Source organism: Amia ocellicauda, chromosome 7 (assembly GCF_036373705.1).
Source record: "Amia ocellicauda isolate fAmiCal2 chromosome 7, fAmiCal2.hap1, whole genome shotgun sequence".
In the NCBI taxonomy this organism is placed as follows: domain Eukaryota; kingdom Metazoa; phylum Chordata; class Actinopteri; order Amiiformes; family Amiidae; genus Amia; species Amia ocellicauda.
Genome location: NC_089856.1, coordinates 35,102,144 through 35,127,981, shown reverse-complemented (window position 1 = coordinate 35,127,981; position 25,838 = coordinate 35,102,144). Strand labels below are relative to the sequence as shown.

Here is a 25,838-nt window from a genome sequence, read left to right as displayed (position 1 = left end):
ACTTTTACAGTCACAGTAGGTGCTTTTTATGCGCTGGGGAAAAGAGACGAGAGGTGCAGTATCTACTGTCAAGCTGGCAGTGTGTGGCCTTCAACAATTTCCTTGTTCAGGAAGTTCAGGAGTGTCAAAAGGACACAGGGGCATGCTTCTGACTTCTGCCTGTGTTTCTCGATTTTTGTTTTTCCCATTTCGTCTCGAAACCTGCACCTATCAGTCTTTAGTGCTAAGTCGGTAGACAAATAAGCATAAAGCTCTTGTAAATCAGGTGTAGAACAGCACCACCTTCTGGATTTTTTTAAAGTGAGAGGCATATCTGTTGAGGTGAAGTGATTCACCTACCAAACCTATGACTGGAAGCCTCGTCTCCATTACATTGGACTATTTTCTATATTGGACTTTCTTCTCTCATGCCATTCTATGATCACTATGACCTCATTTGAATACAAACTTGCACTAAATTACTCAAAATTAAGCTAAATGCAATGATAAAATTAACCATAAAATCACTTCTACCTTTAAGTATCCCTAAATAAATGTCCCTAAATGTGCTTGGTGAAATAGTCCACTTTTGTTTTTAAATCACTTTTGTTTTCTTGCAGCATATTCACTTTGTTTTTGTTTTATTGTTCTTTTCTTCCGTTGCAGGTGGGTTCATTAGCTTTAATGGTTCCTGGCGTGTCCAAGGCATTCTGGCTATGTCCCGTTCCCTGGGGGACTACCCTCTCAAAAACCTGAACGTCATCATTCCTGACCCTGACATCTTGGCCTTTGACCTCGACAAGCTGCAGCCCGAATTCATGATCCTGGCCTCCGACGGGCTGTGGGACGCCTTCAGCAACGAGGAGGCCGTGCGCTTCATCAAAGAGCGTCTGGATGAGCCTCACTTTGGTGCCAAGAGTATTGTCCTGCAGTCTTTCTACAGGGGCTGCCCTGATAACATCACTGTCATGGTGGTTAAATTCAGAAACAGCAATAAAGCAGGGGAGCAATGAGCAAGATCTTTCTCCCTAAGTCTGTGGAGTGAGAACTCTGTTTATAACCTTAGCCCCACGTCTTCTATTTTCTGGTTATTAAATCTGTTACGTTCAAAGACCCAGTTTTTACAACCTTGACCTTTTTAAAATGAACCGAAAACAACTCCCTTTAGTTATTACAGTATAAATGGATTTTATGCATTTTCATTTCAGCTTTACCTTTAACATCATGAAAGGGATTGGTTAGGACACTGAGATTTGTAGATTCATTAAAAATCACTTTAAAAATAGAATTTACAAATGATCTTTAGGACTGTAGTAGTAGTAATAATAATAAACAAAGGAAAAATAGCCACTCCTTGGATTTCTGATCATTTTGCCTTTTCCCTTGACTTGCATATACATACATGGTGTTGGTCAATTAGTCTTTTTAACATTGACCTTGACCTTGACCAATCACAGACCGACGTGATGGATATTTTTTAAAGGAAATCTTGCTGCCTGCTTCTGTACTGCACACCTTATAATTTTCCAGCCAGCACTGAAGTACAAACTAACACGCTATTGTTTGTGCACACGTATTTGAGAATGCAACTGCTTACTGTGGCTTGGAGGCAATTTTTTGTATTTCGAGACAGTATTCCCATGTAGCGTATGCAACACCCAGATTTAATTGTATTAAATCCAGAGCTTCAACACCTGTTCACTTGCTAAATCCGTGTCGTCTGCTTTTTCATTGCCATTGCAGTTATATCATGTGTACACCTAGGTTGTATAATTCGTCAGACTAAATTCCCTTGCTTTCAGAATCTGGAGATGTATATCAATGTCAGTACTCTATTCATATTTGTTACATAATTTGAACACATCATAGTTTTATTTATTTTTTGTTTTGGTCAAGTAAACTATTATCTTTACTAAACCTATTATGCTTATGAAAGTGGTATACATAAGAATATATATATATATATATATATATATATATATATATATATATATATATATATATATATAATTTATTTATTTTTATATATTAAATCATGCATTACTTAGCCTGTTACATAAGTGTCCATTTCAGCACCGTTAAACACATCAAGTACCCAGGGGGTTGTAGGAATTGCAGAGTTTAATATACCGAAGCACAGTTTCGAAAACATGTAAGGAAACAATGTAGATCTTGATGAAAGGGATGGAAAACGTAGCAGTATGTGAGCAACCCACATGGTATGAAATAAATGACCGAGACCTTTCACAGAAATGACTTCAGAGCTCACAAAATGTTTCTCACAATATCGAGATGTAGTTAAGATGTGTAGAAAACAAGGGTGCAGGCTTTCACACGGCTTACATATGACTTTATGTGGATTTAAGGTCAATGCCATTTTTTGTAATTTTTCTCCAGCATTTTCAAATGTCCTAGAATACAGCATCTTTACCTGTATCTGTTTCCGTGATTGTTTTCTTACGGTTCAGAAGAGATGTTAGTGGCCTACCTTTTCTTTTTCCCTCTCTCCCTTAGAAACCCCCTTTTTGTCTAATTGAATCCTACATAAGTAATGTCATTGTAACCATATGTTAAAATTCAGTATGTATGAAAACGGGACAGGTCTTCGATAAGTAATATATGAATTGGTGTAAAAAAGCTAAATTAAAATGTATTTTTTTCCTTCGATATATGCACTGAAATAGGACCAGATATGTTTTTTGAATAAGACTGTATGTTTTTTGGACACAAATTCAAAATATGCTTTGGTTTCTGCTACTAAATTTGCTGTTAATCAAGCTGTCTGCAACAATTTAAAAACCTACAAATTATACAATACAGAATGTTCATGTCAGCTTTCTTTGAGCAACATATGGGGAAAAATACCTTGCAAACAAGTCTCCATTAGGATTCCTTCTCTTACGTTATAAAGTAGATGCCACTGGCTTAACTCTTACCTTTTAAGAAAAAAATCTTGCTGTACTTTGCAGTTTGTTTGCAAGTTTTAAAAAAATCAGCTCATGAAATTCAAATGTAAAAGGCAAAAATAACAAACCTTTTGAATGATACACTTTACATGCTGCCTTATTTTTGCCAGTTATTAACTGCTTTGCCAAAACTAAATTTTTCTAAGTTTCAGAGATTTGTAGTGTAGCGTTTTTATTTCTAATGTCATGCACATTTAATGTAGATAGTTATACATGTAGAATACCATAATTTCTACATTCGTCTCTAAGAGACAAGCATATAGCAATGAATCGTGAATGTACATATACACTTCATAATAGTTCTTTAATGGAAAACAACTGTAAAAACCACCCTGGATGAAAAACAAATGTAATGATTCACTAGAATTAGTATTTTTTGGTTATATATTCTTCCAAAGTCTTGTATGTGTTACCTAAAGTTTATGTGCAGTTTGTATTTTGTTTGTTGAATTTCTGAAACTGTAAAAAGAAGTCTTGACCTGTGGATTTTAAGGTAAAAGAAATAATAAACACCCTGTGATAACTATTCTGTAATTATTTAATTAATTTAGTCGTCTTTGCCTCTCATGTCTTTAAAACACAGATAGTTTATGTGATTATATTTTCAGTCACATTTGTATTTGTTTTTTTTTCCTTCTACAACATACAATAACTTTGTTGCAAAGGTATTACCAATATAATAGTGTATTCTAATATGTAATATATGAATGGGAGTTTTAACGTGAAGGTTGGGAGGAGGATAACCCCAGTCTCACGCCTGACTTCCACCTTACCAAGCATAAGTATCGAACGACAAATGCACTTTAATTGCTTTACATCCCTCCTCCACCCCAACACCACCTTTGCAGCAGCAGCTCCTTGGCTCATTCCACATGATTGGGGGCTTCATCCTCATCCTTATGACCAGATCATCATTCCCTTAGTCAACGAGTCTAGGCCAAAACAAACTCTATTTACCATCAACTTGGTTTTTCTGAACTCTTTAAATGTATTCAAATGCAATATATAAATGCATTGTGGTTTTTAATGTATGATTTTTTGAAGTGCCAAAAAAATCATGGCATGATTAGATCTCTATAAAAGGAATGCACAGCTGGAGTGTGAGGTCTCTTTCTCCATTAACTGAAGTTAAAACCCAATGCCCACCCTGTACCTCTTACTACCCTGAAGAGACTAATGGGCATCCTCTTCTCTAGACCATATGGTCTGGAAGCAAGAAGTCTCGGACCTCATATACAGTATGAGTATAGTGAACTTGTTTGGTTCAGTTGAATGAAAATGCATCTAAATTATTTATTTATTGGAACCAGGAACTAGACTCCTGTTAACAATATCCAGTGAAACAATATTTGCAGGTGTCTTACAGAATGTATGCCCCAAGTCTTAAATTATGATTTGTGTTTAGTCATTGCTTATTAAGATGGATGCATAGAGTACATTGTAATTTATGTATTTGCCATGCTTACCATATATTTTAATCATACATCATATCAGCATAGCAAAGCTTTTGTCAGCAAGATGTAGATTTGGAAGTGGGGAAATGTATTTGTCCTGGTAAATATGCCTAGTCCAAACAAAAGCCTATGGTAGTTTAAACCCAATTAGCCAGGTGAGCAATAGTCCAGGACTTCTCTACCAAATTAGCAATGCTAGTGCTAATCTGGGAATTTGAAACCCGGCCTAAAAGCAATTATATAACCTTTTCCTGAATTGTTTAATAAACCTAACCATAACTTGAGTTAATTCTTAAATGTAGTTTAAGCCTTTAATTTAACCAAAAATATTAGTTTAAATCAGAATTGCAAGTCACCATCGTCTTCATACTAAATAATAAAGTATAGCTGGTGTGTTGGATTCAAAATTGATGGTCAATTATAATTATAAGGTGAAGTGGAATGAAAGCCAGAAGTTCTTCCTGCACCGATCCAGATGTAAAGAATACTGTTTTAAAAGCACACACTGATGTCTAATTATGGACAAAAGCTTTTCAATGTCCCAACAGAAGGTTAATTGCTTCCACTACAATAGGACATTTTCATAATGCATGGTAGGTCGTTTTATATCTAATGTTATTTTTTGTTTTGTTTTATGTTTTATATGCCAAGGTCATTATGTTCTCAGGAAAATTGAATAATATAAGATTGAAACAATAGTGGGATTTACTGTTCTTACAAAGCCAATAGAAAAAAACGTCCTGTTTTACCTGAGATATTTGAAAATAAAACAAAATATTGAAAGAGAGTCAGTTTAATAGTGGCACCTGCTGGTTAATGGGAGCATTGTAGGTCTTTATAGTAAACCGTGGGTCAACCCTGGTTACTAAAGACTTGGAGTGACATAACTCCTGTGTTGAAAAAACCCTTTTAGCACAAATATTTTCCACCAAAATATACTTCCAAAAGCTCCATATGTGTGTGTCAGAGAATATCTGAAGGCAATCCTTAAAACACCATGCAATAACAACAGGGTGTTTTCTTTGGGTGGGTATTTGAGTAAACGTTACCCCACCTCTACTCTAGATAGCAATTCTCAAAGAGGTGAATCATGACATCTTCAACTTTAGCATAATGGTAAGGTCTGTCATTTTGCGGATTTAATAGCTGACAATTATTTACTATCTTCTAGCAGGAACCAGATATCACTGTGTGCGATAGGTGTGGCACCAGCCATCCCCATGTTTGCATAGCTTCGCTTTGGCTCCATGATAATACAGGGCTGGTTTCACAGAATCAGATTTGCACTAGTCTTGGAATACCCAATGTTTTTATTTAAATCAGTGTAGTCCAAGAGCAGCAATATTCAAGGTCTGTGAAACAAGGTGACAGTATTCAGACCTACTCTGAATAAAATAAGCAATAGAACTAATTAAAGCTGCCTACAATGAATACATGTTTTTTTAACTAGTTTCTATCATCACCATTTACAAATATATATTATTACATAAGACCATAAGAAAGTTTACAAATGAGAGGAGGCCATTCGACCCATCGTGCTCGTTTGGTGTCCATTAATAACGAAGTGATCCAAGGATCCTATCCAGTATAATTTTGAATGTTTCCAAATTTTCAGCTTCAACCACATCCTGGGAAGTTTGTACCAGATTGTAACAACTCTCTGTGTGAAGAAGCGTCTCATGTTTTCTGTCTTGAATGCCTTGAAGCCCAATTTCCATTTGTGTCCCGGGTGCGTGTGTCCCTGCTGATCTGGAAAAGCTCCTCTGGTTTCATGATTTTGAAGACTTGGATCAAGTCCCCACATAGTCTCCTCTGTTCCAGGGTGAAAAGGTTCAGTTCCCTCAGTCTCTCAGTAGGACATTCACTTCAGACCTGGAATAAGTCGGGTTGCTCTCCTCTGAACTGCCTCTAGAGCAGCAATATCCTTCTTGAAGTGTGGAGCCCAGAACTGTACACAGTATCCAGATGAGCTCTAACTTACGGAGCATTATAAGGGTCAAAATTAAATCTTTAATTCATAAATTAAGTTGTCAATTTGTAAATTAATTAATAAATGAATAAGTCAATTCATAAATGTATTGCGCTGTTTGCCAAGTGATCTTTCCATTTCACAGTAAAGTACTCTACTAACGCAGCCAACTGTCCTAATTAGTTGTAGTCTATATGACTGAATTATTGGAATTCATTTTAAATAAATGTATACATTGAGAAAAAATATGTGTGTATGAGGTTACAGCACTCTGTTACATATTCTTTTAGGACATTAATAATACAGTACTTACGAGATTTTTAAGTACTGTGATTTTTGGGCAGCTCTATTTATATTTGTTGCAGAATCCAAGAACGTTTCTTTTTTTAATCTAAAACAGGACAAAACCCTACCAAAACAACTACGGATACTTTAATCCTGATCATAGCTCTTGATTATACAGGGAAATCCTCCTCGGTCGATAAGATGAAGTTTGGTAATACTGTTACTATCACTCCTATTATCAGATTCACCTTGGAAAAGATTGAGAGATTGACAAAAATATCAGTTTGATGGTGTGGCATTACAGGAGAGTAAGACATAGGACAGTTTTGTGGAAACATTTCTATGTGATATACATTCTATTGACTTTTACCTAAGTTACTCATAAGAAATATTAACCCTTGTGATGGAGCATGCATTTATCAAGTCACAAGACTGACCTAACTGCAATAAGAGAGGCATGTACTAATTTGGGACTGTCCAGAAGTTGATAAACTCTGCAATCTGCTGATTCATTTAAACTTGGATACTAAACGTAAAGGTGAAGTGTTTGGTGAGCCCCTGTCATGTTAACCTTTTTGGACCAAGTTCCAATTTCTTTTGTGACCCTTCAACCTATTTTGTTCTCCTATACTCTACCCTAGATACACCTCAAAACTCTTGACTAAAGATAAAAACCTGCCTAAAATATTGAAAATAAAAATAAAATCAAAAATAAATTAAAAATATTAAATTGAATGTCACTCCTTGTGTTTTCTTTCATTGTTTCTTACTAATACCTATGTTTGTCCTATATAACAGCTAAATAAAATGATAATTTAAGCTCTTAAATGTGAATCCTACAGGGGTGATTAATGCCGTCTTAATACTGTTAATTCTTCCCAGCAATTTTTGTCTTTTGTGGAATTATTTATATATATATATATATATATATATATATATATATATATACACTCACCTAAAGGATTATTAGGAACACCATACTAATACTGTGTTTGACCCCCTTTCGCCTTCAGAACTGCCTTAATTCTACGTGGCATTGATTCAACAAGGTGCTGAAAGCATTCTTTAGAAATGTTGGCCCATATTGATAGGATAGCATCTTGCAGTTGATGGAGATTTGTGGGATGCACATCCAGGGCACGAAGCTCCCGTTCCACCACATCCCAAAGATGCTCTATTGGGTTGAGATCTGGTGACTGTGGGGGCCAGTTTAGTACAGTGAACTCATTGTCATGTTCAAGAAACCAATTTGAAATGATTCGACCTTTGTGACATGGTGCATTATCCTGCTGGAAGTAGCCATCAGAGGATGGGTACATGGTGGTCATAAAGGGATGGACATGGTCAGAAACAATGCTCAGGTAGGCCGTGGCATTTAAACGATGCCCAATTGGCACTAAGGGGCCTAAAGTGTGCCAAGAAAACATCCCCCACACCATTACACCACCACCACCAGCCTGCACAGTGGTAACAAGGCATGATGGATCCATGTTCTCATTCTGTTTACGCCAAATTCTGACTCTACCATCTGAATGTCTCAACAGAAATCGAGACTCATCAGACCAGGCAACATTTTTCCAGTCTTCAACTGTCCAATTTTGGTGAGCTTGTGCAAATTGTAGCCTCTTTTTCCTATTTGTAGTGGAGATGAGTGGTACCCGGTGGGGTCTTCTGCTGTTGTAGCCCATCCGCCTCAAGGTTGTACGTGTTGTGGCTTCACAAATGCTTTGCTGCATACCTCAGTTGTAACGAGTGGTTATTTCAGTCAAAGTTGCTCTTCTATCAGCTTGAATCAGTCGGCCCATTCTCCTCTGACCTCTAGCATCAACAAGGCATTTTCGCCCACAGGACTGCCGCATACTGGATGTGTTTCCCTTTTCACACCATTCTTTGTAAACCCTAGAAATGGTTGTGCGTGAAAATCCCAGTAACTGAGCAGATTGTGAAATACTCAGACCGGCCCGTCTGGCACCAACAACCATGCCACGCTCAAAATTGCTTAAATCACCTTTCTTTCCCATTCAGACATTCAGTTTGGAGTTCAGGAGATTGTCTTGACCAGGACCACAACCCTAAATGCATTGAAGCAACTGCCATGTGATGGGTTGGTTAGATAATTGCATTAATGAGAAACTGAACAGGTGTTCCTAATAATCCTTTAGATGAGTGTATATATATATATATATTTTTTTTTTTTTTTTTCCCCCAGAAGATACCTCTGAGTTATCTTTAGCAGGCATTTGAATGTTTTCACAGGGTTGAAGGTAGGCAAGTTATGTCCTACCTGTAAGAATATAGTATTTGTCATAGCAACCTTTAGTAGTAGTAGCAATAACCTTAATAATACTGGATGCATTTTAAGTGATATTATGTATAATAATTTAATCAATTATGAGGGTTATGAATTACAGGTCTGTAAATAATAAGAATAGGTTTAAACAGGTTTAACACATGAGTAATTTGGATGGAATTTCCTATATTTAAAAGGATAGCCAGACAGTACTTTGACCCTTGTCAGATCTCACCTTTTTGTTAGTGGACACTCCTATATGACTGTATTTCCTTAACTGTGCTGCTACAGCAAAGGGAACACACATGGTGTTGGTGATAAGACTGAGTAAACACAAATGATAGATAGTGGCGAAAAGCAGGGTAGTTATAATCGCTGAGGATACAAGTGTATGATTTCTTGTGAGCTGGATTTATACGTGTTGAGGATACCAAGAACGTTTTTTTGGATTTAAAATGGGACAAAACCCTACCAAACAGTCTAAAGATGCTGTAATCTTGATGGTGGGTCTCGATGATGCTGGGAAATCCTCTTTGCTCTATAAGATGAAGTTTGGTGAAACTGTTACTACCACGCCTACTATCGGATTCAATGTGGAAAGGATTGAGATGGACAGAAATATCAGTTTGATGGTGTGGGATGTGGGAGGACAACAAACTATGAGACTTTACTGGAAGAGTTACTGTAGGGATACTGATGGAATAATGTTTGTTGTGGACAGTTCTAACAAAGAACGCCTGGAGGAATCGCAAGAGGAATTAGAGTACATACTCAGACATTCAATGCAGAAGAAGCTCCCACTGGTCTTATTGGCCAACAAGCAAGATCTTCCCGGAGCCCTGACTGCAGCAGAAATCACAAGGGAGTTTAACCTGAAGAGAATGTGTTGTGATCGGGACTGGTTTGTACAGCCCTGCTCTGCTAAAACTGGCTCAGGGCTGGAACAGGGCTTCAGACAAATGGATCTATTTGTCAAGACATCTTTGTTAAACGACAATACATTTAAAAGCTTTTAACTTATTAAAAGTTTATTGTCCTGAAAAACAGTTCTGTAAATAAACAAATTCAGGTAACTGTGCCTTGAAAACCAACTGCATTTTTGCACTTTGTATACAAAACAATGCAAAATCAATGTTAAATGTGTATACATATTTTTAAGGAAGGAATCAATAAAGGAAGTAATTTCACATTCAGTACAATGTTTCATGTTCAGTCTAGCACTGTATCACAGCTAACATATGAGGTAGTTCTAACTATTACTGATCTTCTTAATGCTTGTGTAAACTGTAAATCTGTAAAGCACCCTTTTTTTTTAACTTAAACTCTCATGTTCTAAAACGTTGTTGTAAACAGTGTTATCAAATAAATAAATGTTGCATTTATTGAAAATTGTTTCAAGGTATATTGCAGAAATAAAAATAAGTCTTAGACTCTATTAATGTCTCTGATTTTGGCATTGATTTCATAATTAACTTTTTATGATTGTTTATTCCCTGAACTTAATTAAAACAGCCATTGTCACCAGATTACTTTTTGTAATGTTCTAGTGTTTCTATGTTTATATGTATGTGTATGTATGCATATTGATAGATAGCAAACTCCAGGATCTGATCTATATCTAAAGTAATGTGCACACCACACTGTTTGGGTCACTGAGACCTTCTTCCACCAGTGGATTAAGAAAGGTGGCTGGTGATAACGCCATTGATGATGATGATGGAGATATATACTGGCAGTTCACATGATGAGGCCACTTGATAATATTCCAGATATCCAAACAATATATATTCTATTGACTTGTACCTAAATAAACTGCAATCTGCTCATTCTTTTAAACATATACCCTAGTGGTAGAGAAGTGCTTGGTAAGTGAGCCCCCATCAAAAAATAAACCTTACAAAATTCAAAATTCTGCAGTGACACTTCAATCAAATGTGTCCTTCCGTGATCTACAGTGCGTCCAGATAGTATTCACAGCGCTTCACTTTTTCCAGATTTTGTTATGTTACAGCCTTATTCCAAAATGGATTAAATTCATTATTTTCCTCAAAATTCTACAAACAATATCTCATAAGAAGTTGGTTTGAAATCTTTGCAAATGTATTAACAAAAAACAAAAAAGCACATGTACCTAAGTATTGACAGCCTTTGCTCAATACTTTGTTGAAGCACCTTTGGCACCAATTACAGCCTCAAGTATTTTGGAGTATGATGCTACAAGCTTGGCACACCTATTTTTGGCAGTTTCTCCCATTCTTCTTTGCAGGACCTCTCAACCTCCATCAGGTTGGATGGGGAGCGTCGGTGCACAGCCATTTTCAGATCTCTCCAGAGATGTTCAAATCGGATTCAAGTCTGGGCTCTGGGCCACTCAAGGATATTCACAGAGTTGTCCTGTAGCCACTCCTTTGTTATCTTGGCTGTGCGCTTAGGGTCGTTGTCCTGTTGGAAGATTAATCTTCGCCCCAGTCTGAGGTCCAGAGCGCTCTGGAGCAGGTTTCCATCAAGGATGTCTCTGTACATTGCTGCATTCATCTTTCCCTCGATCCTGACTAGTCTCACAGTTCCTGCCACTGAAAAACATCCCCACAGCATGATGCTGCCACCGCCATGCTTCACTGTAGGGATGGTATTGGCCAGGTGATGAGCGGTGCCTGGTTTCCTCCAGACATGACGCTTGCCATTCAGGCCAAAGAGTTCAATCTTTGTTTCATCAGACCAGAGAATTTTGATTCTCATGGTCTGAGAGTCCTTCAGGTGTCTTTTGGCAAACTCCAGGCGGGCTGTCATGTGCCTTTTACCGAGGAGTGGCTTCAGTCTGGCCACTCTACCATACAGGCCTGATTGGTGGAGTGCTGCAGAGATGGTTGTTCTTCTGGAAGGTTCTCCTCTATCCACAGAGACACGCTGGAGCTCTGTCAGAGTGACCATCAGGTTCTTGGTCACCTCCCTGACTAAGGCCCTCCTGCCCCGATCGCTCAGTTTGGCCGGGCGGCCAGCTCTAGGAAGAGTCCTGGTGGTTCCAAACTTCTTCCATTTACGGATGATGGAGGCCACTGTGCTCATTGGGACCTTCAATGCTGCAGACATTTTTCTGTACCCTTCCCCAGATCTGTGCCTCGATACAATCCTGTCTCGGAGGTCTACAGACAATTCCTTGGACTTCATGGCTTGGTTCTTGCTCTGACATGCACTGTTAACTGTGGGACCTTATATAGACAGGTGTGTGCCTTTCCAAATCATGTCCAATCATCTGAATTTACCACAGGTGGACTCCAATCAAGTTGTAGAAACATCTCAAGGATGATCAGTGGAATCAGGATACACCTGAGCTCAATTTTGAGTGTCATGGCAAAGGCTGTGAATACTTATGTACATGTGCTTTTTTTGTTTTTTATTTTTAATAAATTTGCAAAGATTTAAAACAAACTTCTTTCATGTTGTCATTATGGGGTATTGTTTGTAGAATTTTGAGTAAAATAATGAATTTAATCAATTTTGGAAAAAGGCTGTATCATAACAAAATGTGGAAAAAGTGAAGCGCTGTGAATACTTTCTGGATGCAGTGGATTGTAGATACACCTCAGAACTGTTTCATCTGTGTGGAAGCACTGCCCCTACAGAGCCGGCGCAGTCGGGCCGCACCGAAGAGCACTGCCTAGCGTCCGCATGATAGCCTGCATTCAAAGCAAGTTTCCCTCTTTTACTGACCAATCAGCGAAGAGAGAAGCCTCCCACCCATCACTACCACCAGAGCGAGGCTGGGCCTGTACCGGCATTCCCACAATCCTCTACGAGGAAGCCAGAAAAAAAAAAAAAAAAAAGAGTCCGGTAACTGAGGCGGCTGAGAAAAAAAACGCACATACGAGAGAGATACTTCGCACAAAAATTATATATATATATATATATATATATAAATAAATATATATATATATTTATTTATTTACAGATATATATTTTCCAACATGGCCGACAACGAGAAACTGGACAACCAGCGGCTGAAGAATTTCAAAAACAAGGGTCGCGATTTGGAGGTAAATGATGTTGAATGCGGCTCGGTCTGCTTTTTGGGTATTTTGTTGTTTCAGGTTCCGCCGTGACGTCTTCAGTAATGTCCGGGATCTGGAAGTTGGCACCCGGCCCCGGCCAGGCCCCGGCTCCTTGTGACCGAGATTGAGGCCTAACTCGGCACTGCGTGGAGCCATCACACCCTCGCTGGCCCGCCGATATCGGGGATGTGATTACTGTTCACGGGGCAGGCCAGGGAGCGGGCTGTTAGTGGGAACCACGATGTGTTTTTAATGTTTATTTTTTTTGTTTGCTTGCTCTTTGGAGAAACCAGTCGAGATGTTATTCATGTGCGCTGGAGCAGGAAGGTGCGCCACCAAAGTAGCCCTGGCTCTTACACTTACTTCGTAAATCTTGGAAGAGTTCAGTGGTTTTTTCCACCCCGGAAAAGCCCATGAAAAGGCCAACTTACTTGTAACAAATGTAGAGAAAAATATTATTCTAACCCCCAAGGAAGTGTTCCTCGTGTAACCCCATTTTTCTGTTTGTGTTTACGTACTACTTTGTTCCCTTATAGTTTTATTTTCATCTGCTGCTGTTTTCTTTGTTTTTAATAGACTGATATGTGTTTATTTATATAATTTTAGTCGTGCTTTGCATGTACGAAATACAGTATGGTACTTTTAAATGTTACATAATACATAATTTCACCATCAGATCCTGTCGTGAACAGTTCTATATGGTGAAAGCACTTGTTTACATAAACCAGGCTTGCAGGCCATAACTTTCCGAATGTATTTCAAATAAGTCTCACTGCATTCATGCACGATATGGGTCTTCGGGGTTAAATGAGTTTTGCCGTGTTTTTCGATGTGCTTTTATCTTTAATCTGCCTTGAAGACGCCTCTCCTTTCTATGACTGAGCTTAGCTAATTTACTGTTTAGATCGCATTCATTTTAAAGTCATGAATTTAGATGCACTACAGTTTTTTTTTTCTCTACACAACCTTCTCTCCTCGCCTTGCTGATCAAAAGAAAAGACTGTAATTGTTGTTTCTCTTATCTGTTTTTTGGAGGAACAATGTTAAAGATGCAATCATTCCTTACGCCATAGATTAAGCAATTTAATAGCTTTATTTTATTGTTTATAAATATTTTGCAGTTCATAAAGTAACTAACTAGCTTGTTCATTAAAATAAACGTTTGAGAAGCACTATGGGGCACTTACCATACTTACTTATGCAATAGCCACTGTAAACCAAACACTTGAATTCAGGTTTTACCTGTTTATCAGTTCACCTTTCCTTAAAAGTGTATTCACATTAACCTACAATCCTTGAATTTGTAAGCTGCTTTGGACATCAGCCACATTAAAAATTGCAAGCGATGTAGGTTTCCTCTGTATAACTTTAAAGTATGTTATAAAATGTGCATCAATTCTCACAAGATAACTTTCTTTAGTTGTTTTTTAAGACATGCAAGCATATTATACAAATATATAAACATTTTGCCATTTATCTGCATACATGCATCATCCAATACTTTGGCCCTTTACACTCATCACATTTAAGAGCTGTACCATTTTTGGAAATGATCTGGTTTCACCCATTCATTTTGGACTTCTAATGAAATTAAGACAAGTATGTGTGTGTGTATATACACTCACCTAAAGGATTATTAGGAACACCTGTTCAATTTCTCATTAATGCAATTATCTAACCAACCAATCACATGGCAGTTGCTTCAATGCATTTAGGGGTGTGGTCCTGGTCAAGACAATCTCCTGAACTCCAAACTGAATGTCTGAATGGGAAAGAAAGGTGATTTAAGCAATTTTGAGCGTGGCATGGTTGTTGGTGCCAGACGGGCCAGTCTGAGTATTTCACAATCTGCTCAGTTACTGGGATTTTCACGCACAACCATTTCTAGGGTTTACAAAGAATGGTGTGAAAAGGGAAAAACATCCAGTATGCGGCAGTCCTGTGGGCGAAAATGCCTTGTTGATGCTAGAGGTCAGAGGAGAATGGGCCGACTGATTCAAGCTGATAGAAGAGCAACTTTGACTGAAATAACCAGCATTACAACCGAGGTATGCAGCAAAGCATTTGTGAAGCCACAACATGTACAACCTTGAGGCGGATGGGCTATAACAGCAGAAGACCCCACCGGGTACCACTCATCTCCACTACAAATAGGAAAAAGAGGCTACAATTTGCACAAGCTCACTAAAATTGGACAGTTGAAGACTGGAAAAATGTTGCCTGGTCTGATTTCTGTTGAGACATTCAGATGGTAGAGTCAGAATTTGGCGTAAACAGAATGAGAACATGGATCCATCATGCGGGGGATGTTTTCTTGGCACACTTTAGGCCCCTTAGTGCCAATTGGGCATCGTTTAAATGCCACGGCCTACCTGAGCATTGTTTCTGACCATGTCTGTCCCTTTATGACCACCATGTACCCATCCTCTGATGGCTACTTCCAGCAGGATAATGCACCATGTCACAAAGGTCGAATCATTTCAAATTGGTTTCTTGAACATGACAATGAGTTCACTGTACTAAACTGGCCCCCACAGTCACCAGATCTCAACCCAATAGAGCATCTTTGGGATGTGGTGGAACGGGAGCTTCGTGCCCTGGATGTGCATCCCACAAATCTCCATCAACTGCAAGATGCTATCCTATCAATATGGGCCAACATTTCTAAAGAATGCTTTCAGCACCTTGTTGAATCAATGCCACGTAGAATTAAGGCAGTTCTGAAGGCGAAAGGGGGTCAAACACAGTATTAGTATGGTGTTCCTAATAATCCTTTAGGTCAGTGTATATATATATATATATATATAGGTCAACACCCTTTATGTGTTTTAGATCATGATTAATCTGAATCCTTTATTGTCAAATTGGTATTGATTTAACTTGAAATGTGAATTGATCTTATGGTTATTTTAGAAATGCATTGACGCTTTTTTGTTTGTTTTGCTTGGAGCTCTAGTTATGCATTCACTAAGTTGTGGATTTAAATTCCAGAGGCGTGTAAAGTATTTCTAAGCATTAACTGTGTGATAACCCCTTCCTGTGACATTAGTGACTGCATGTGGTATGAAACTGGCTAACTGTTATTTCGAAACATATTGCATAGTAGACCATTGTTAATCCGTTTTTTTTTTTTTCCAGCAAACTTAAGTCAATATATGTCCCCACACTTGAGGATAACCACTTCTAATGTAGTAGTTTCGCAGTGCATCAAAAAAGTATCACTCATTCAAACAGTACAGTAAAAGTATCATTATTTTTGTGGACTTTAAAATCCCACTTGTCCTATGTGCTTCATGTTTAAATAATTGTCAACAGATTATTTTTGTGTGACCATAAAAGTGCAGTCTTTCCTGAATATATAAACTTTAAAGAAAGTGTTTGGAGATTTTTTATGTAGGGGGTGGGGCAATACAATTGGTTGCTTATCTTTGTGGTTTGGTTTTAGTTTATTCTGAATATTGATTGTTCTGTTTCCTTTTTTCAGTCTATGAGAAGACAGAGGAATGAGGTGGTCGTCGAGCTACGCAAGGTATTGACTTGGTTTAATCAGTAGACTGGCTGGTCCTCTCGAGCTATTGTTCCCTCTTGCAGGTGATAGTCATTAATGATAGTAAACAAAAAGCTTTGCCAATGAATATGGAAATTGTGGTGCATGTATCAGAATATATGTAATAAGTTCATTTAAATATGAAAAATAATGTTTAGGCGTAGGTTTGATGTGACCTTTCAAAAAAGATATGTTTTTCTTCTCCACAGAATAAAAGAGATGAACACCTATTAAAACGACGAAATGTCCCTCATGAAGATATTTGCGAAGACTCTGATGTCGATGGGGACTACCGAGTGGTAAGCTTTGTGATCATTATCGAAATTGCTGCTTGCGTTTATGTCTGGTGTAGTTCTATTCTAGCTATATTTTATCATTCACTGTTTTTACTTGTTTTATTGCAGTTCTAATGTTATGTACAGTTGCTTTAATTGAATCTGAGTGTTTAATAGTCTAAAAAATTGGTTCTTGTGTTCTCCTGCTTATTTTTGTTTTGTTTTACAGCAAAACACCTCTTTAGAAGCAATAGTACAAGTAAGTTGTATTACCTACATAATGTAACTAATATAGATACTATGTTGCATTGTTTATAATTGTAGAGATTACTGGGAACAGTAAGTCAGATTTTACATGTAATTTTGTAAAGTTCTCTATCTAATTAAAATCGGTAACAAAATGTTATATTCTTTCTCGACTTGATGGGCATATTTGTGTATGACATATCAACTTGTTGTAACAATGTTGTAACAAGCTCAAAGAAACCCATGCAATGGTAGCGATCCTTCAAGGCACAAATGTATTTTTCCTCCCTCTAACTATGCTAGATTAAAAAAAATATATATTTTAAATGTGTACTTTCATATTACTAATCTAAAAGGCTTTCAGTCATCCTTTGCATCACAGATTATAATCCAGTAGTGTAAATGGGTTTTTAAAATTTCTTTTACTTGTTTCAGAATGCCTCCAGTGATAACCAAGGCATACAGTTAAGTGCAGTGCAGGCAGCAAGGTAAGCACCTATCAGTTTTGCTGGTAATTTACCTCAAAATATTGTTAATTGTTAATTTCCTTTTATAATCCGTTCTTTTGGTAAATTGCTCTAGCATCTGTCCTGCAGTTTACTTGGTTGTCTTCATCGCAGTTGTTCTACTAGTTATTATAACGAATGACCTGTAACTCATTGCTGTCCTGCTTCTAAAGATTTATGTAGTATTCTAGAAGCATCAGGTTTTTTTTTTTTTTTTTTTTTTTAATTTGTGGACCTTTATAAATGCCAGTTACATAATGGCAGACATGTTTGATTTCAGTAACTATTTTTAGTCACTAAAGCAGCTTAAATGATTGAATGTGAACAAAACAAAGGATTGTTTCCATCTTTTTTTTTTTTTTTTTTTCTCTCTACAGAAAGCTGTTGTCAAGTGACCGTAACCCACCGATTGATGATTTGATCAAGTCTGGCATTTTACCTATTCTTGTCCACTGTCTTGAAAGGGATGACAAGTAAGTATCATAATGCAAAACTTTAAAGTTGTTCATACATTCAATTAAATATCCCTCGCCTGAATGGGGTGACATTTACAATGTGGTTAAAAGGTGTTAGACTAACAGTGCTTCTTGTATGCTTTAAACAAAGTATTCATTTGTCACTTATCCAGTTATTTACCCCACAATGATAACATTAAAACAATAGGTCCTTAATCTGAAAAGCAAACTGCTATAAGTCACAAGTCTGTATGTGATGTGCTTTTTGTATAGTATTTAATTTCCATAAATTGAACTTTGCTCAGGTTTGCTGTGATTTTTTGGGTCATGTTTATTCATAATTTTTTTTTCTCACAGCCCTTCATTACAATTTGAAGCTGCCTGGGCTTTAACTAACATCGCCTCTGGAACGTCTGAGCAGACGCAAGCTGTTGTCCAGTCAAGTATGTACATTGTCTTAAAGTACCTTTCAGGAGAGAGTGGATCTCTTCATATTACAATATGTAAATCCTTCACATTTGTATGTGTCTTGTGTTAGATAGTTAGGCAAAATTATTCACTTTCATTACATTCAGTACATTCATTACTTAAGGCTGTGTATGTAAATGAATACATAGTTTTTTAAAGAATGTAGATGTTATGTTTACTAAAGTAAAAATATATTTAATTTGTGTTTTCCTGCCTTGCAGATGCTGTTCCACTTTTCCTGCGATTATTGCAGTCTCCACATCAAAATGTTTGCGAGCAGGCAGTGTGGGCCCTGGGAAACATCATCGGTGTGTATTTCATCTCCGTACAAGGCACTGACACACTGCCATCAGTTTGTCCTTTCTTCTCTGATTCCTTTCATATAGAACCCTATTATTTTTCTCTCAATTGATTTGGATTTATTGTCAATCCAGGTGATGGACCCCAGTGCAGGGATTACGTGATCAGCCTGGGAGTTGTGAAACCACTGCTCTCCTTCATCAGCCCATCCATCCCCATAACCTTCCTTCGCAACGTCACCTGGGTGATGGTCAACCTGTGTCGTCATAAGGATCCCCCCCCTCCGATGGAAACCATTCAGGAGGTGATGTTTGTTCACACTTAACCATCGGCTTCTGTCAGTCATACTTGCAAGCTCTCAAATTACCACAGTTCTGTGTTTTAGTAGTTCTACATTTTATAATATATATGCAGGCTACTTAAAATATGTATAGGTCATATTCTCTGCATGACCCCCCCACAAAGAAATAACTAGGAAAAGAGGATTTACCTTTCATTGTTTTTCGAATCCTGTAAGGACAATAGGTGTGCTAGTGAGAATATTGGTTTTGCATTTCATACACAACATTTTACTTTCTTTTAAAATGACTTAAGTTGTTGATTCCTCTCTGTTTCTGCTCTAGCTAGAAAAACATAACGCACATCCTCCATAATATGTTAAGGATGTAAGTAAACTACAAATAGTGACTTTTAAAATAACCAATTAACCCCCTCTGAAAACTTCTGTGCATATATTGAAATATAGAGGTTTAGTGAAATAGTGTAAGTCAGTCCCAAGGAAAGTGTTTTTTTTAATACACAAAGAAATCCAATTACAATGCCTTTTTAATTTACCAGCAGATCCTTCCAGCATTATGTGTCCTGATCCATCACACTGATGTCAATGTGAGTAGGAAATCTCGTGAAGGTTTACAATTTTATTTTCTGGTGTGATTGTTAAAGCTTTGGCTATTTGTACAGTTCATGTAATGTGTGGATGTACATCTGTATAACCCAGCCAGCCTCATGCTGATCTTGATACTGTAATCTTTCTCCTTGTGTGTGTGTGTTTAGATTCTGGTTGACACAGTGTGGGCTCTGTCCTATCTGACTGATGCTGGAAATGAGCAGATCCAGATGGTTATAGATTCAGGAATTGTTCCTCACCTGGTGCCTCTTCTCAGCCATCAAGAAGTTAAAGTGCAGGTAAGGGTGAATTCAGTGCATGTTTACAAATGGCATCAGATCATGTGTTCTTTTCTAATAGTTGACTAACAGTTGTCAAAAGTTAACCCCTAGCTGCTTCCCTGTTCATTTAGACAGCGGCACTGAGAGCAGTGGGCAACATTGTGACCGGTACAGATGAGCAGACCCAGGCGGTTCTCAATTGTGATGCGCTCTCCCACTTCCCAGCCCTGCTGACCCATCCTAAAGAGAAGATCAATAAGGCAAGGATTTTTTTGGCTGCTGTATTAAGAACATGCTTGTTCTGTCCTGGGCTTATAGCAGTTAGCAGTCTTTGACATTAAGGTGAAAGTTGGAAATGATGCAATGGAGGTTGGTACCTGTGTGTGTATGCTGGTGAATGTTCACATTTTGCTTGATAGCATATTGAAAACAGTATTTTAAAGTAAGTTCTAAACACTGTATATCATGTTTTTAATGGTTGTATTTGGGTGGGTGGTGGGTTGGTGATGGGAAGATGATTGAGTGAATGTGGTTGCATGTTGTTGCTTGGCTGGCAAGGGGGCTCTGAAGATGTCAACATCTCTGCTGACGTTGGAGTGCATCTGAAGCCAGTCACCCCCCATGTTAAAGGCTTTCTGTGACCGGGCTGGTGATTAGAGCCTAACAACTGCTCACCTCGCCAGCCTTGGTACCTCAGTCTCTACCAGGGGCACTGTAATCGTGTTCCTGCAAATCTGATCCAACAAGATCAAGACCTTTTCTGGCCGCCTGAAGATCCCACATTTGTGGAGACCTTAGCAAATTAATATCTATTGTGCTTTTGCAGGAGGCGGTGTGGTTCTTGTCAAACATAACTGCAGGGAACCAGCAGCAGGTCCAGGCTGTTATTGATGCCAACCTTGTGCCAATGATCATACATCTTTTGGACAAGGTAAGAGGTTATAGGTTTTATTGTCAAAATATATATTTTAGATGATTTTTTTAACTGTTATTAATGTTTTTTTTTTTTTTTTTTTTTTTTTTTTAAATCTTGGTGATGAAGGGAGATTTTGGTACTCAGAAGGAGGCCGCTTGGGCAATAAGTAATCTCACCATCAGTGGACGAAAAGACCAGGTAAGATTTTACATAGTTTGGGTAATGTTGCAAGCTTAAGCTGATGCATTACCAGCACTATACTTTTTAAAATTTTTACACATTGTAGTGGGAAAATGTACTTATTACTTTCTATATATTGTTTCATATTGTTAATTCAGTTTTCTCTATAAAGCAAATCATTCGTTTACCCCTTCCTGGGAGGTACTTTAATTATTAGTTTGTTAAAGCATTTTTGTCTGTAGTTTCATACCAAACTCAGGATGCTACAGAAATCTACCAAAGCCATATTTACCCTTCCTCTGCCTTAAGGTTAATTGTTTCTTGAACTGTATACAACTACTGTTGGAGAGGGCACTTAAACAACCATTGTCTTTTGGAAACTTAATCAACTACTGTCCCAGAGGGCACTTTAACCAACCATTGTCTTTTGGATACTTAATCAATGACTGTGTTATTATGCATGTGGTAAACTGAACCTGTAGAACTGGATTTTAATGAGATGTCTATCTGAAGATACAAAAAGGCTTCTTCCAACACACATTTCTAGTTTGTTCTTCACTTAATGTGAGAGTAGAGCTAACCTGTATTTGTTTTCGGTCATAATCTTGTTACTAGTTCATTGGTGTATCCTGGGATTTACTGAAACCACAACTGTATAATTTATTAATCTGGCCCAATTATATTTAACCATTTAAGTAAACTGAACTGTATTGTAGGCAGGGGATGCAATTTAACTTTTTTGGCCACTAGCCACTGTCTGGTAGAAGGAAAAAACTTGCCAGCTACTTGGTATTTTTACCAGCCAAAGGCAAACATAATCAAAAATGGACTAGGCTGTGTAAATGTGTGGTGAACATGTTAAAATGTGGCATTTATTCAGGTAATTTATCACCATAACAAAAGCTAACTGCACACCTCTATGGACTAGACAGGTGTGTATGAGGGAAAAGGATCTGGATAGAAAAATCATGCTCCCATACAGTTTTTTATGTAAACAAAGCACACGTTTCTCTTCAGCAGAATCTGCGCTACACAGCAAAAAATGCATGTCTATCACAAGTAGTTTCCCCTTAAATTAATACGTTGTAATTGATGCAATTGATGAATACTTATCTAACACAACAACTTTGTTAAATAAATATCAATGTAAAAATACATTAGAAGACATATTGGAAATGGCATAATAACGGCAGACCTGTCAACTCTCACACATCTCGTGTCAGACTCTTGTATTTTTGTTTCCTGACATTCACAACTTTTTATTGTCACAATTTCAATTTGTTTTATAAAGGGATATTTAGCAATTGCAGTTGTAATTGACAGACCAGTATGTTTTTCTTTTTCATTTTTTATACATTTTCATTCAATTGCCAGTTTAGCAACGTGAGCTGCAATGAAAATGCCTTAATATTAGCGTCCTTGTGGCAATGTTTTCCGGTCACAACCGCGAAATACCAAATGTATAAGACCTATCTAGCTAGTTAATTTATACAATCTACTTCACTAAACGATTGACCAAACCACACTCAGACTGCTGCTCTGCGTTCAGAAACATAACTGTGCACTCGAGTTACAGCGAATACAAAATAAATAGCAATAGCTGGCTGTGTATGTATTAATTAATTAATTAATTCTGAAACACTTTGATCCAGGTAATTAAAAAGTTAGTTATTATGACTATGAAAAGTCATTATTTTTCCACATCCTTAAGCTCTTTACTTCTGCTTCATTGCTCTCCATGAAATCTGTCCTCCTGGACCGAAGACTGTCCAGATGCCATATATTTTCAAAAAACATTGCAGTTTGCCAAATCAACTAACATACCAACACTACAACGTCAACAAATTAATTTGTATTTTGAAACACGCCAACAAATACTCTATCGGAAACTAAAAGTTGAGTTCACTTGTTGGCTACCCGCCAAAGTGGCTGGTAAAATTGACAGATTTACCCGCCACTGGCTAAATCTACCCACATCTGGTGGGTGGCGGTTGTTAATTTTATTCCCTGATTGTAGGCATTTACATATCACTTATTTTCTTAACTTTTTGTGGGACTTTTTTTTTATTTTTTTCACTAGGTGGCATACCTCATCCAACAGCAAGTGATTCCGCCGTTCTGCAACTTACTGACCGTGAAAGATGCACAGGTTGTTCAGGTGGTTTTAGATGGACTGAGTAATATCTTGAAAATGGCAGATGATGAGGCAGACACTATTGCAAACTTGATTGAGGAATGTGCAGGTAAGTTTGAGTTGTTTTAGTTTATAACTTTTTGGAATTGTTATGGCTTATGAAATGAGAAGTACATTCAGTTGTGAATGATCTGCTCCTTCTTTGCACAGTTACTTCTGTGCTTCCCTTATCAAACCATATTTTGCATATGTAAAAGTAACGAAATGCTTGACTTACAATGTGAAAGATACTAAAATTTACATCTTTTCAGGTTTGGAAAAAATTGAACAGTTACAGAATCATGAGAATGAGGACATCTATAAACTGGCCTATGAAATTATTGACCAGTTCTTCTCATCAGATGATGTAAGTCTGTTTTTAATACACATGGTTACCGGTTTTGCTTTGCATAATGGTGCCACTCTCAGACGCCTTAGATCGTCAGCAATGATGACTTGCTAATCTTAATACATGTTTTTGTTTCTTTTAAAGATTGATGAAGATTCAAGCCTGGTTCCAGAATCAATCCAGGGTGGGACTTATGGATTCAATTCATCAGCTAACGTGCCAGCAGAAGGGTTCCAGTTCTAAAAAGCTTCCCATTCTGGAGTTAATGTCATGATGCAGCACTGTAAAAAGAAATTTGATCCATTGTGCGCGGCTCATGGGATCCACTGCTGCATTTAATCAGAGAGAAAATGTGTGGATTTCGTTTGGCATCCAGGGAAAGCCCAAATGAAGTTGTGATGGCGAGTGGGTGCGAGTGAGAATGAGTGGCTAAATGTTGCAAAATCTACACCGAATGCTTTGAAGATGTTTCAGGTAACTGCAAGTTGTTGGAGGTCTTCGACAAAGAAGGATCAGAGAACCAAGAAAATAAATTTGAACAATTGGACGAAAGAAGTACCATATCATAGCTTGTGGGCTTGTAGCTGACAAAGCAGGAAATTAGTCAACGTTTGTCAAAGTCCAGAGAGCCCGAACCAAGGCCTTGCTATGAAGCACTGTGTGAATGAACCCATGTGTGAATGTCTGGACTCAATGCCGTGGAGCCAGGTTCAACTCCTCAAATCCAGGGCTCTTCGTTCGCGAAAGCAGACTCCAAAGAGTCCAGGAGAGTGGCGTGTGTACGAGAGTATGGACGAAGTATGGGTGTGATGTATGTGAACGCATGCAAAACTTGATTTGCCTGTAAGAGGCTGATTTACTAAATCCCAGAAGGAAGGAAAAAAATAAATAACACCAAAATTTTGCTTTAGTATTAAATTACACTGGACAACAAAATTGTCAGGTTGAGCAGCAGTGCATTGTAAGATATACATTCAGTAGTTTTTGGTTGACTCTTGCATCGTGTTTTCTTGACCTTTCCATCGCTCACTTGTTTTTTTTTAATTATTTTTATTTCTAAACTTTCTACAGCTTTATTTTAGATGCTTGTTAAAAACTACAACTTACAAGGCTCCCAGTCCCACCCCTACTTTTGCACCCGATATTGGTTTGACGCTGTGAATTTTTCCATATCATCACCTTTAACAAACCAAATAAACTTACTTGTGTAAGTTAGCTTCCTGCATGAATAAGTGTGAAATTTTTCCATGAAGCAAATCACTGCTTTGCAGTAGTGTTGCCATAACTCACTGCTTCAACTTTACATCACAAAAATATGATAAGATGGCCATTATATGTAACATTGTGTATCATTATAACCTTAGCATGTACTAAACTACAGCATAGATTTTTAGGTAAGTTTTGTTGGGCTGTTTACAGTGTAATTACTTTTTTAGGATTCTGTGCTGTTTAAATGTTACATGTCTTTTCTGACTTATAATTTTCAATTTTCAAATATGGAAATTCCTAAAACAAATTGCACATGTACTGCTGAATAAGGACTGATTTGGAAAAAGGTGTTTAGATGTATAAATCAGTTGTTCCAACACCTTTAACAATATGCATAATCCTTTACTATAATCTATAATTTTTTTTTACTTAGACAGCCACGAACAATCCATTTTGAGCCACTTTAGGAGAGTAAATCTGAAAAATAAGAAAAAATGATGCAAAGTCTTTACTTTTTTTTTTAATTATTTTTTTAACTATTGGAAAAACCTGCCTCTCATTTGAGGTCTTGTCAACAGAGAAATTGAAATGAAATCTGTGCTCTTTAAGGTGGCTCACTGTAGGAAATGCTGTGCCTTCCCCCTTGAGCACAAGTGACGCATGAACAAGTTTGCTGTATTTAAGTACATCCAAGGTTAGCCACCATTAGCTTGTGTCGATTTTGTGTTGAGTAACTTCAAAACACTAGAATGGATTACATTTTGTGGTCATAACCTTTTCTTATACTAGGATACATTTTGCAGCATTCCTTGTCAGCAAAGATGTGGTTTCAAAAAATTAAGGAATAAGATAGTTTGCTTAACCTGTTAAATTAGACTGCAGGCTAGGTTGTCTTTAAGAAAATAAATATTGAAACCCAGATGTCTAGCCTCTTTTATGGTATGTATCTATGTTGTGTTTTGCCTCCCTGCCATTTTTTTTAAGTAACTTTATAATCACACACACACACTATATGCACAGAACATGTTCTCACACATGAAATATCATGAATGGAT

General features: G+C 37.5%; 3 protein-coding genes and 1 non-coding gene across 5 annotated transcripts in view; all 4 read left to right on the top strand.

Moving 5' to 3' along the window:
• The window catches only part of ppm1lb (protein phosphatase, Mg2+/Mn2+ dependent, 1Lb), a 55,084-nt gene extending 53,755 nt beyond the window's left edge, over window positions 1-1,329 (top strand). Inside the window, exon 4 of the mRNA XM_066709369.1 lies at window positions 646-1,329. Within this exon, the coding sequence (XP_066565466.1) occupies window positions 646-992 (347 nt within the window). The 3' untranslated portion in view covers window positions 993-1,329. The remainder of the gene's footprint in view (window positions 1-645) is intronic.
• A 7,962-nt stretch (window positions 1,330-9,291) lies between these two features.
• arl14 (ADP-ribosylation factor-like 14) lies at window positions 9,292-10,345 on the top strand. The gene has a single exon (XM_066709370.1). The coding sequence runs from the start codon at window positions 9,399-9,401 to the stop codon at window positions 9,957-9,959; it is 561 nt and encodes a 186-aa protein (XP_066565467.1). The 5' UTR covers window positions 9,292-9,398; the 3' UTR covers window positions 9,960-10,345.
• A 2,386-nt stretch (window positions 10,346-12,731) lies between these two features.
• Window positions 12,732-25,702, top strand: kpna4 (karyopherin alpha 4 (importin alpha 3)). 2 transcript variants are annotated; one of them, XM_066709366.1, is made up of 17 exons: window positions 12,732-12,977; window positions 16,477-16,521; window positions 16,749-16,838; window positions 17,044-17,073; window positions 17,496-17,548; window positions 17,944-18,039; window positions 18,379-18,464; window positions 18,711-18,797; window positions 18,924-19,093; window positions 19,630-19,674; window positions 19,843-19,974; window positions 20,088-20,216; window positions 20,783-20,887; window positions 20,999-21,070; window positions 23,133-23,295; window positions 23,498-23,592; window positions 23,719-25,702. In XM_066709366.1, exons 1-17 carry the CDS (start codon window positions 12,909-12,911, stop codon window positions 23,815-23,817), a joined length of 1,566 nt encoding a protein of 521 aa, XP_066565463.1. In that variant the 5' UTR covers window positions 12,732-12,908; the 3' UTR covers window positions 23,818-25,702. The 2 variants fall into 2 exon arrangements, with proteins under 2 accessions (XP_066565463.1, XP_066565462.1); XM_066709365.1 differs by having other exon boundaries at window positions 19,627-19,674.
• LOC136754184 (small Cajal body-specific RNA 7) lies at window positions 20,307-20,699 on the top strand. The gene has a single exon (XR_010817561.1).
• Window positions 25,703-25,838: the final 136 nt, after the last annotated feature.